Below are 12,630 nucleotides of genomic sequence, written 5' to 3'. Positions count from 1 at the left end.
GAGGTTTGTGACCTTGACATGTGTTAAAAGACACTGAGACTTACTGCAGTAGTAGAGTTCCAGGCCACACAGAAAGCCAGTTGTCTAACTGTCTCTTTGATTTTGTAATTGAGGTTATATCTAAGGCAATGTAAGGTGGTAACCTAATCTAATTTTTGTTAATTTTGTCAACTGTTTTGTGTTATATAAATGGTGTTATGTAAATAAAAGTGATGGCTTCCTGTTTAAGCAATTGCTATATATCTCTCTCCCTTAATAAAGACGGAACGATTAAAAAAGAAAATATAAAATTACAGATCATTTACTCATTCAACTAGCTAAATGTACAAAGACCACCCCCAGCCCTAAAACCTAACCCTAAATTACGAATTGCGCACGCAGGATTTTTGTTATACAGTATGTCCCTCTGCCATGGTCCGGCTCTCAGCTTGCATCCAAGACGTCGAGGCCTGGATGTCTGCCAATTGTCATCAGCTCAACACTAACAAATCTGAACTCCTTCTAGTAGAATCTCAATATTGCTGCCCTGAACCTCGGAAACTGCCTGATGCTGCCTTCCCCCACTGTAGGAAGCCTTGATGTACTTCTGGATAGTAACCTCTCTTTTGATGCCCAAATCTCCTCTGTGGTCAAATCTTCCTTCTACCACCTCTGAAACATCTCAAAAGGTTCGTCCCTACCTTTCCCTCCCGGATGCAGAGATACTTTGTCATGCATTTGTCTCCTCTCGATTCGACTACTGCAACTCTCTCTATGGTGGTCTTCTGTCACGCACCATAAACCGATTGCTGCTGGTTCAGAATCATCACATTCCCCGTTTTGCCCAGCTGCGCTGGCTACCTGTAAAGTTTAGGATTGCTTTCAAAATTCTCCTGCTTGCCTACAAGGCCCTTCATTACACAGGTCTAGAGTATCTCTCCAACCTGCTGACCCACGATGTCCCTGCCCGCAAGCTGAGGTCCGCCGACTCTGGCCTGCTTGTTATCTATCCGCAAGCAAAAGTGCACCACACTGGGAGAGCGCTCTTTTAGCTTTATGGCTCTGACTCTCTGGAACTCTCTCCCAGCTTTAGTGCGTGTAGCTCCCACAGTCGCTCGCTTCAAATCAACTCTCAAGACCCACTTGTTCTGTTTTGCTTTCCATGCTCTTTAAGCCTGATATCTGTTATTAGCTGTTGTCTAACTTGCTATTTCAGATTTTTTACTGGATCTTATTCTTATGATTCTGTATGACACACGCATCCACAATGTTTAGAATTCACATCCCAGCCTCGTATTTCACTGTATTTAATGTACTTGCATTGTTTCTCACGATCTTGTAAAGCGCTTTGTGATGGTAGTTCACTATCTTTATAAAATAACTATTGATTGATTGATTGATTGATTGATTTCGCAAGCAGCATCAATTACTTGTAAATAAACATGTATTTTTATTTTAAATTATAAAAACATGATTACTGTTCTATATAATGTATTTTTAAACTACATGTGAATGTTTTATTCCATTTATATAGATTACCTGTAAGATAATAAGATCTTCAATCAAATATAAACAAGTAGCTATGGTGTTCCGAACCTTTGAAGGTCAAAGTGTACCCTTCGTTGCAGGCCTAGTCTGTTGCTTGAGTGTGTTAGACTACAGAAAGTCCTTCATTTCTGTTCAATGAGAGACCATGCAGCACTTTCACAGGTAATCCCGTTTATTTAGAACCACAATGCAAAATTGGACAAAATGACTTTTCCCACTTTAAACTTTTTTTTTCTTCCTTCAATTTAAGGTTATTTTCAGCACTTTACATTCAGTGACATTCATGGACCAACTAGGCTATCTAAACTTAGCATAGGATTTTACTCTTCAAAAATATATAAACATGTAGGATATAGAGACAGCCCAAAAATAAATGGTTCTGCAAACAGGACAAGAGAATACAAGATGGAATGAAACATTTCCTATGGAAGTTGTTTAAGCTTAATGGAAGCAATATCTAGTATATTATCAGATCTTGTATTTTTCTTCATTCTTGGTTTTTCTTGTGTAGCGAATCCTTGGAGCCACACCTTGGCAATTTTGCTAATAAGGTCATTTTGTTTTCTATTGTGCATCTATTTTTCAATCCATCTTTAAACCACTTCAGTGTGTTATTTGTCATTATGAGAGGCGATGCATCATAAAGAGAAGGGAATTCCTGCAAATATACGTGCTATGGCAGTTCCATTCATGGTGAACCAACTCCCACCGGAAATATTTCATTCTTGGCCATCACTCATAGGTAAAATTACCATCTCATAGACACTTGTACTTTATAAAACACTGCTGATTTGACTGAGGTTTCAGAAGGACGGACATCACTACAGTGAGATGGGCAGTCTGTAAAGGGTCCCCTTTATAAAGAAGATGCTGGAAAGTTATAAAAGGCCAAACCAAAGCCTTTTAAAAAAACATTTACAGGACATTTTAAGGTTGAAGGTGGTTTGTATAGAATCAACCCCCAAGCACAAACACAGTTTTGCTGTTCTTGAAAACTCTGCAGATAACCCCATTAGTGCATTCAATTCAATACCATGCACAAGAGAGGCCTGCTGACTAGGATATAGCATATAAACAAAACACGACACACTTTCACTTCATGAGAAAGACGGTGCATCTGTACAATGCTGAAATAATACATTTGAAGCACAGCACAGCTCAAATACTGTCAAGTCAGTGCTTCAAACACTCAATCATGAAATCTGAGTAAACTGCAGCACTGTCTATTATTATTATTATTATGAACTAGTCATTTAGTGGACGCTTTTATCCAAAGTGACTTACAAAGACTAGGGGGTGAGCTATGCATCAACAATTGCTGCTGCAGAGTCACTTACAATAGGACCTCAGTTTTACATCTTATCCAAAGGAGCACAAGAAGTGACTTGCTCAGGGTCACACACAGCGAGTCAGTGGCGGAGCCGGGATTTGAACAGTGAAAATCTGCTTCCTGGACCCCATCATTAAAAGCCCAGTGTGCCGGACACAATGTAAAGCAGGAATACATAGACTGAAGCAAGACAAAGGCATGCTTCCCAGCTCTGCGACATGAACAAGTAGAATTATGGGTGTAGTGCATCTTTCTCTCCACCAGGGGGAGGCTATCCCTGACCAACACTGGTGCCGGGATACAGACACAAGTGTTATTGTACAAGCAGTTGTGTCCATTTGTGAAGCAGTAAGACTAGAACAAAAATACGACAATAAGGCCCTTTAGTGTAGAAAGGAGCAAGAATCAAGGCTTTTAACAAAATTCCTTGTTATTAGCATCAGCAACATTATCACTAGCCCCCTTCTCACTGTGCTTGAACTGGGCTGATATTACAAGCTGAACTCTGTAGCTTTAGACCGTTTACACTTCCTTCTTCCTGGAACCCTAACCCTTCCTGTGCTAATGGCAGTTTCCATGAGAGGGACACAGTAAGTAATAAGATACCAGGAAGAGCAGTTTCAAGTACACAGCGTTAACAAAACAAATTCCAATAAAACGTCCCTAAATGTTTTGGCCATCACTTCATTTGTAGATTTTCTTTTCTATTTATCATCTTGTTCGTAACTTTGAAAAAAAAAAAAACCTTAAAAAACTCAAATGCACATTTGTCACAAACTGACCTAAGAAGTGATGGTAATACATTAGGTAAGGATTTAAGGGAGTCATTTACTTAGTGACTATACCCTATTAACTTAAAAATAATAATTAAAAAAAATAGAATAAAAAAAAACAAAATTACTGAACACAGTGGTCTTTCTAAGTAATAATCTGAATATTTGTACAAAATAGGACTATTAAAAGGACTGAGTGTTTTGTTGTGGAGATTGTTTGAAGCCCATTCAGATTCATTACATCAAGTTTGCAGTTCTTGATGCTTTTTGGTTCAAAGCAGAGTTTCATTAAACATTTTTAAACACTTTTCACAAAAACAGGCCTTTAAAACCTGATTCTGTGAACAGGGCTCATCGTTGCTGGTGCTAAAACGGTGTTCGGAATGGATTTAAAAGCCTCGTTCTTTAACACACTGCCGTTTCATCACCGCTTCTTGGTGCCGCTGCCTCCATTGGAGATCTGGTTGACGTTTTTGCTCATGTGAGGAAAGTGCACGGTGGGAGTCCGGGACGTGGGCCCGTAGAGTCCTAAGTTCCTGGCCGCGGCTGACTTCCTGGGTGGCTTGACGCTGGGGAAAGGGCAGAAGGGCTGGGTCTTGGGGGTGCTGGAGCCCCCGTTCTCTGAGCCAGAAGAGTCGGACGCTTTCCTTTGGCACCGGGGCAGCTCCGGATCAGCGATGGAGGAGCTGAGCTCCAGAGCTTCCAGCTGGTGCTGAACCTCTGTTATGTTGGCGTCCCGGTAAGCTGGCACCGGGGACTGACCGTCTGCTTTCTCAACCGGCCTTTCCTTCTCTTCCTCCTCCTCCTCCTGTCTCTCGTCTCCCTCCTCCTTCTCTCTACCCCCCTTCTCAGAGCCCCCCTGTGTTAAATCCCCTCCCGGTTTGGGGCTCTGCTCCCCCGGCTCCTCAATCAGTCCTATGGTGTCCCCGTAGCTCAGCTGGCCCCGGGCTCTGGCCAGGTTTTTGCGATGGACTCGGACGTGTGTGCGCCAGGGGGAGTTGAGCTTGGTCTTCATGTCTTCGTGGGGCAGAGGGGCCGGTTTGGCTCCAGGGATGTGCACATTGTTCCGGGAGCCCTTCTGGGTCTGCTTCAGCTTTTTCCCCAGGAGGAGGTGGTTCATGACCGGGGAATGATGGATCTGAGATGGCAGGAGGCTAGTGGTGGGTCCCTGGTCTGTGAAACCCAGAAAGAAACACACACACAAAATCAAATCACTTAAATGTCCCGCATAAGGACAAAATCCACCACCACTGCTACCACCAGTAGATCCTCCACCAAGTTCATGAAGTGCTTCTGAAGTACAAGAGAATAGAATAGGGGTTTGGGACTAAGACTCCCAGTGTGAACAGGCTTGAGTCATTCCAGGTTTTATTCAGACCTGCATGGTGCAGTTAAGCTCATACCAGAACGTGGAATGACTCAAAGTGCTGTGCAATGGGAATTGTATTTCCAACCCTGAAAGGATCAAAATCTTAAGAGCTTCTACAAGTGAATCTTTAAATATGTTTTTAAAAGGCTAATAAGCTGGAATACCTGGTTTTGACCCATAGCTGGTGTCGTAAAGTTTATATAATGACGTCAATTGACGAGCCCTATAGGTAGATTTTGTGAATTGTGTAATTGAGTCACTGGTGCTTAGTCGCTGATGACACAACTGCAGATAGCAGTTCCAAAGACACAATTTGACGTACATGCAAAAGACACATTGATCCTGAAGATCAAAGGCATAACCTTCTATAAATTAAACTGAGGAATTGCAGAGGGAGAGGGGGCGAAGACACATTCTGAGGTTTCTGAGATCTTTTGGAAAATGTGGGGAACGCTGGTACTATTCTGGGTCCCCCAACTGATTTTAAAACAATAAGCCAAAACCAAAACACCCTGTCTGCCCTCATGTATAGTCTTTAATGTTAGTAAAACTTTAGATCTGCCAGTCTCGGCACACATCGCTGTCATCGTGATCTTTCACCACTGGATTCGTGTCATATGATTCTGACTCCCAGCTCCCAATATGAAAAGGTTGAACACTAACTTTCCATGCCATTCCAGGCCTGGCTGCTGGGATCACTCATGATCCCAGGGTTAGGCTCCTCCTCTGTTCCTGATTGGGGGGGAAACACAAAAAGTGAAGCAAACGAGTGCATGCATAAAACAAGACATGTTAGGAACGTTAACAGGCCATTTGTCCCACAGAGGATCTCCCGTAACTAGCATATCATCATCAGTCCTGGAAATCAGGAGTTCTGTTAGACAGGGGTATGCTTGTATTTCAGAACTTCAGGCTGGTTTCACAGACACCGTTTAGTACCAATCTTAGATTGCTTTACCTAAAATAACATTGTGTAGTCCAGAATTAGTGCTAATCTGGCTCTGTGAAACCAGCCCCTTATATTAAGTGAAATAGCATTAAAAATTGCTTATGACTATATGTAACTGCTCAGCATATGCATGTGGTATAGATTTTTGGGTTATCATAGTGATAACTTATTCAAATTAAGTTAAGACCTGTATAATGCAAAAATATGCAATTTTAATTGTTTTGAGTACTTTTCCATGACTTTGTGTTGCGTTTGCCATCATTTGCCCCATCTCCTCCCTGTTGATATGTATGTGGAGTAGGTGGGGCTGGCAAAGGTAAAGGCGGATTTAGATCCAAATGATAATATCTCAATACTGGAGCAACAGAACCCACTGTGAAGGTCTACAAACACCATGTTCAAGTGCTCATTGGTTATATATTAATATATATATATATATATATATATATATATATATATATATATATATATATATATATATATATATATATAGACGTCCTCCAATTTGTTGGTACCCTTACAGCTCATTGAAATAATGCTTCATTCCTCCTGAAAAGTGATGAAATTAAAAGCTATTTTATCATGTATACTTGCATGCCTTTGGTATGTCATAGAATAAAACAAAGAAGCTGTGAAAAGAGAGCTTGTAATCAGTCATTAAGCCTATTTAAATGGAGAAAAGTAGTCACTATGCTGTTTGGTATCATTGTGTGCACCACAATGAACATGGATCAGAGAAAGCAAAGGAGAGAGTTGTCTGAGGAGATCAGAAAGAAAATAATAGACAAGCATGGTAAAGGTAAAGGCTACAAGACCATCTCCAAGCAGCTTGATGTTCCTGTGACAACAGTTGCAAATATTATTAAGAAGTTTAAGGTTCATGGAACTGTAGCCAACCTCCCTGGGCACGGCCGCAAGAGGAAAATCGACCCCAGATTGAACAGAAGGATAGTGCGAATGGTAGAAAAAGAACCAAGGATAACTGCCAAAGAGATACAAGCTGAACTCCAAGGTGAAGGTACGTCAGTTTCTGATCGCACCATCCGTCGCTTTTTGAGCGAAAGTGGGCTCCATGGAAGAAGACCCAGGAGGACTCCACTTTTGAAAGAAAAACATAAAAAAGCCAGACTGGAATTTGCTAAAATGTATATTGACAAGCCACAATCCTTCTGCGAGAATGTCCTTTGGACAGATGAGTCAAAACTGGAGCTTTTTGGCAAGTCACATCAGCTCTATGTTCACAGACGAAAAAATGAAGCTTTCAAAGAAAACAACACCATACCTACAGTGAAACATGGAGGAGGCTCGGTTATGTTTTGGGGCTGCTTTGCTGCGCCTGGCACAGGGTGTCTTGAATCTGTGCAGGGAAGTCTCAAGACTATCAAGGCATTCTGGAGCGAAACGTACTTCCCAGTGTCAGAAAGCTCTGTCTCAGTCGCAGGTCATGGGTCCTCCAACAGGATAATGACCCAAAACACACAGCTAAAAGCACCCAAGAATGGATAAGAACAAAACATTGGACTATTCTGAAGTGGCCTTCCATGAGTCCTGATCTGAATCCTATCGAACATCTATGGAAAGAGCTGAAACTTGCAGTCTGGAGAAGGCACCCATCAAACCTGAGACAGCTGGAGCAGTTTGCTCAGGAAGAGTGGGCCAAACTACCTGTTAACAGGTGCAGAAGTCTCATTGAGAGCTACAGAAAACGTTTGATTGCAGTGATTGCCTCTAAGGTTATTAGGTTAGCGGTCCCATCATTTTTGTCCATGCCATTTTCATTTGTTTTATTATTTACAATATTATGTTGAATAAAAAATCAAAAGCAAAGTCTGATTTCTATTAAAGATGGAATAAACAATGGTGGATGCCAATTACTTTTGTCAGTTTCAAGTTATTTCAGAGAAAATTGTGCATTCTTCGTTTTTTGTGGAGGGGTACCAACAAATTTGAGCACGTCTGTATACACACACACACACACACACACACACACACACACACACACACACACACACAATTCTGAACATTTAGTACAATGAATAGAACCGAGGCTTAAAATTCAGCCGGAGCAGAGCCTGCGTCTGTTCAGTAGTGAAAACAATACGAAATACAATTTTACCATAAATAATTATGAACATATGTACATAATGTATACGGAGAGCAGCATTACAACAGCCCTGAATAAAACCATAAATAACTTTTAAAACAATCCTAAAATCTGAGGGGGAAAAAATGTCAAAACATTGGTCTGTTAAATAATATTTATATAAAATGAAAAAAAACTGAAAAGGCTTTTTTTTGGACGTACACAAAAGGTTTAAAAAAAGTTTTAGAACAAAGCTGCTGTGCAGAAAGGAAAGTAAACACAGTACTGCACTCTGGTTATTTTTCAACAATTCCAACACGTTGACTGCACTGTTTACTTTTCTTTCCACACAGCTGAAGGAGGGCTTTTGTCTGAAACGTCCTGAAATAAACAAACAATCTTTTCATCATTTCAACTTTTTGTGTATATATTAAAAAAAAAAAAAATTGTACACTGCAATTATACCTCCTTTCACACATGCACATTATCAATATCTGAGTGTGTGTGAGGGAAGGGTATAACTGCAGTGTATAGAAATGTACAGTACGGTATAGTACTGTTTAGCTCCATCTTGTGTGCTCCCCTGCACTTACCTGCTTTGATATAGATGAGGTTAGCCTGCTGCTGCTGCCTTCGTTTGATCCGGGAGTACTGTCTCTTGAGAGCGCTGATGTCTGTGGTCATCCTCTCCATCATCATGCTGTTGAAGGTGGCTTGGTAGTCATTGCGGCTCGAATCAATGGCTCCGGGGCTCAGCTCCGCAATGTTACTGGAGCGCAGGCTCTGTACCTCTTTGTGATCTGGAGACCAGATAGCGAGAGAGAATAGGAAAGCGCTGGATCAGTCAAAGGGAATGGCATGGATCAGCAAGCGCACACACACACACACACACACACACACACACACACACACACAAACATCCTAAGTGTGTGTAAGCCACGACCCCCCCAAAGACAAACAGAAGATTTTCATTGGAACCAGAAGTTCCAGTTGCCATGGCAGCTGTTCCTGTTCCAGGGCCTGAGAACACAGACCTGCTCACAGCAGTGTTACCATGTTGTTTCACTCAGAGCGAACAGGTCACTGGTCTTTGGTTACCTTGGCATTCTGCAGTGTCCTGGAGTCATGGTTAACACATCAGCCTCTTCCATAATAAAATAATACTAATCAAAGTGGTTCATCCCTTAAGCCTCTACCCTCTGCCGCTGTCCTTGTATTAAGCTCTTTTAAAAGACCTTGTCCTTCGCTCTGCTGCGGTTCCCAAGGCAGGCGGTGCACGTCAGAGCCGCTGTGCCTCAGCAACGCAAGGCTATTAATCAGCACAGCCCACACTCTGTTAAAACTCATTAGCCCGTGTGAGTGCCTCTTGGTTTGTTATGCTGGTTTGCATTACACACTTGCAATTCTATTTAGCTTCTGTTACCATTTTGGATGTTGCACAATGCGCATCCTCAGACAGGGTTTGCAAGCTGCACAATTCTGAGGGTAAAATGAAGAGAGCATGTCACACCTGGTCATTCCACATTGGTAGTAAGTGGATCATATTTGGGGACCACCGCACCTGTGGGAGGGACTGTTCATTAAAATCTCTTGCATATTTTTAAAGAGGAGACGATTTTCTATTGAGAGATACCAAGATATTTTAGTGAGCAAGTAGTGAAGTTATCCAGCAACAAACTCCTCATCGCCAGCTGTACTGCTTTCCTATAACCATTCTACTTGTGAGATGTCTTGCTCATTAAAATATTTAGCATATTTTTAAAGAGGCGACGATTATCCATCCAGATACCAGGGCATTTAGTAAGTAAGGGGTCCGAGTGAGGAAACATGGGCAATACAATCCCCACCACTAATCATTTGTTGTTTCCAAACTTTTGAACACTATGTATACCACTGGAGTTTTTGCAGGAAACTAGAACATAATTTAGATATTTTATTTCACATCATGTAATCAAAGAAACTATAAAATGACATTGCAAAAGTCTAACGGAAGTAGTAGTACAGTATTTCATATTAGATTTCGAAAAATGTCACATTTTCATTAAGTATATGGAAAACTACAAAGCGGTATGTTAACATTGTAATTCACATGTTAACGCAACATCATTCAGCAGGTTTTCATTCGACTTTATGAAGCAAAATTAGTTAATTCGATAGGGTGATGCAAAAAGTTTTGCCACAGCTGTACAAGGACTAGGTGTGCCAATATTGGCCCATACCTGAACACCCTGTTGTGTGTAATTGCTTTTTTGTCTGTTACATGGCTAGTGACTCCACTGTTAACCCCTAATAATCAGGTAAGTACAATCCACGAGCGATCCGTTAGCCACTGTGCATAACAACTGCCTTGCTTTATCTTTCCACTCTCAATACTACAATCCAAGTGCTTTGCCATCAGAAAGCAACAGGTTACAACCATTTACAGTATGCGTATATTTCCCTTACAGACACTAGATGGCTCCCCCTTCCTATGTCTAAAGTAGATCACCTGTCAGATGCTTCTGGTATCTCTGCAGCTCCGGGGCCAGCAGCCCACTGAAGGGCCCGAGACACCCCACAGCGCTGACCAGCGAATCCTCGTCGTCGAGATCGATCTCCTCGTCACTGTCTCGGCTCTTACCCAGCTTCCTGCAAGAACAGCAGCACAGCATTAGCCGTGCGCTCTGGTCTACAGAGAGGGGGGCAACCCTGATAAGTGTCGCCGAGTAAAAGCATAGCACAGTGAATACAGCACAGTGAAAGCACAGTAAAGCATAGAGGCGTGGTAAGGCATATTTTAAAATAAAATACGAAACAAGAACCCCCTTTTTAACAGGCAGAATTGGTATCTGTGAGGGGGCTTTCATGAAACATCTGCTATTTTTAAAAGAGAGACTATGTGATTATTTATACAGATGTATGAAATGAGTGCCCCAATCCAAGAGAAGTACAGGTTGATGGGCAAATCCATTTTATAACATTACAGGGGTTAAAATAAGACTCCTGTTGCACAGCAGTTTCACCCATTCCAGGTTTTAATGCGTGCTTGATTAGCCTCAGTGTATAGGTAGCAAGCTTGTAGCCTCTATTTCTGGATGAGACACAATACTATGAAATATCCCTTGAAATTTTTCCATGACCTCATCCATTCATCTTGCAACGGATTCAACTCAGAACTGTGTATTCTTCAAAAGAAAATTGCGTGACTGAGCTCTCCACAGGTTAGGGGCGCTGGTGCGGGCTGATTTACCATTCAAAGGGAAGCAAGTGAAGAAAGCTGCTTGGGTTTGTGGATTGCTGTTCTGAGCAGAATCTAAGAAAAGCAGCACAAACCCAAGTAGCGGTTTCTTCACTTTTTTCACTCTGAATGGTAAATCAGTCCAGTCAGCACCAGTGACCCTCACCTTATTATCAGCACCGGATTTCAGTGGAGAGCTCAATCCAAAATATTAAATAAATTAGTTCCTGCAGCACTAATAATAAGTTTGAAGCTCTCTATCGGTCTGTTTTCAAAGCAGGTAACTGTATGTAGGTGTGGGACTCCAGTCAGCAGTACAGGAAGACTCACCCAGGGGCTGGGAAGGGTGTGATGTTGTAGGTGTATTTCTCTCGTAGCTCGGCCAGGTGAGGGAATGGGAACACAGCCATGGAGTACACCGTCTGAGAGAGGAAACAGTTAGAGATGTTAACAAAGCACACACCCTTATACAAGGTAATCAAGGTATCTGTGCTGTTTTCCCATGCTGTTCCTGTGAATATACCATGTATTTGCCATAGTTAACCTGTATGCTGTATCATTTCTGACTGTATCGGGTCACAAATGGAGATTAGATAAAGGAGCATTCAGAACAGAAAATAGGAGGCACTTTTTTACACAGAGAATTGTGGGATTCTGGAACCAACTCCCCAGTAATGTTGTTGAAGCTGACATCCTGGGATCCTTCAAGAAGCTGCTTGATGAGATTCTGGGATCAATAAACTACTAACAACCACACTAGCAATTGAACTGTCATACTCCTATTTCAATGTGTACAACACCCGGTACAGAGCTTATCTGGAGTGTCAAGTGCAATACTGTAGTACTTTAGCTGCTTTGAAAAGGAACAGGGATAATTACTGTATATTTCAGTTTGAAAGAACGTTTGACACAGCTTATCTGGGACCGTGCTTGAAACGCACTTGTGTCTCCTTCGGTAGACAGTTAATTCAGTTGTTACATCACAGAACTAAGTCACTTGATTTCTGACCTCTCGAATTCTGACCTTCTGAAATTACTCCACGGCTTCTTTGAACCAGTACTCAGGGTATCAACGGTTTCTGGTTGACACTCATTTCAGTTTGCAGTTCAAATTAGAACGGTTCACATCTGTGCCTGCCAAGATACTGCTGCATTTGATGTTTTATGTCTGATGATGTGTTTTTGTACTCCTTACTTCTTGTGTTTGATGTTGTTTGATGTGGTTTTGATAAAGGTTTTGACTGAATGACGATGGGCTTCAGTGTACAGTCCAATCAGCTTTGAGGATTCTGTTGTTATTTCTTGTAGTGTCTTACTCCAATGGCCTAGCTGCGATCACATCATGTGAGCTACAATACAGGAAATAATCAGGTACCAGTAAA

The 12,630-nt window shown here is 41.7% G+C and overlaps 1 protein-coding gene across 4 annotated transcripts in view; it reads right to left on the bottom strand.

Annotated features, from left to right (window-relative positions):
* Positions 1-1,681: 1,681 nt before the first annotated feature.
* The window catches only part of tbc1d30 (TBC1 domain family, member 30), a 47,531-nt gene continuing 36,582 nt past the window's right edge, over positions 1,682-12,630 (bottom strand). For 2 of the 4 annotated variants that reach the window (XM_034024246.3, XM_059026858.1), the window contains 5 exons: positions 11,579-11,670; positions 10,520-10,659; positions 8,625-8,831; positions 5,663-5,731; positions 1,682-4,803 (listed from right to left, as the gene is read on the bottom strand). In XM_034024246.3, the coding sequence (XP_033880137.1) occupies positions 4,055-4,803; positions 5,663-5,731; positions 8,625-8,831; positions 10,520-10,659; positions 11,579-11,670 (1,257 nt within the window). In that variant the 3' untranslated portion in view covers positions 1,682-4,054. The remainder of the gene's footprint in view (positions 4,804-5,662; positions 5,732-8,624; positions 8,832-10,519; positions 10,660-11,578; positions 11,671-12,630) is intronic. The other 2 variants (XM_034024247.3, XM_034024248.3) reach the window with 1 other exon arrangement.

Source organism: Acipenser ruthenus, chromosome 7, assembly GCF_902713425.1.
Source record: "Acipenser ruthenus chromosome 7, fAciRut3.2 maternal haplotype, whole genome shotgun sequence".
In the NCBI taxonomy this organism is placed as follows: domain Eukaryota; kingdom Metazoa; phylum Chordata; class Actinopteri; order Acipenseriformes; family Acipenseridae; genus Acipenser; species Acipenser ruthenus.
Note: the sequence above shows the minus strand (reverse complement) of the source record. Positions and strands in the feature narration are given on the sequence as shown.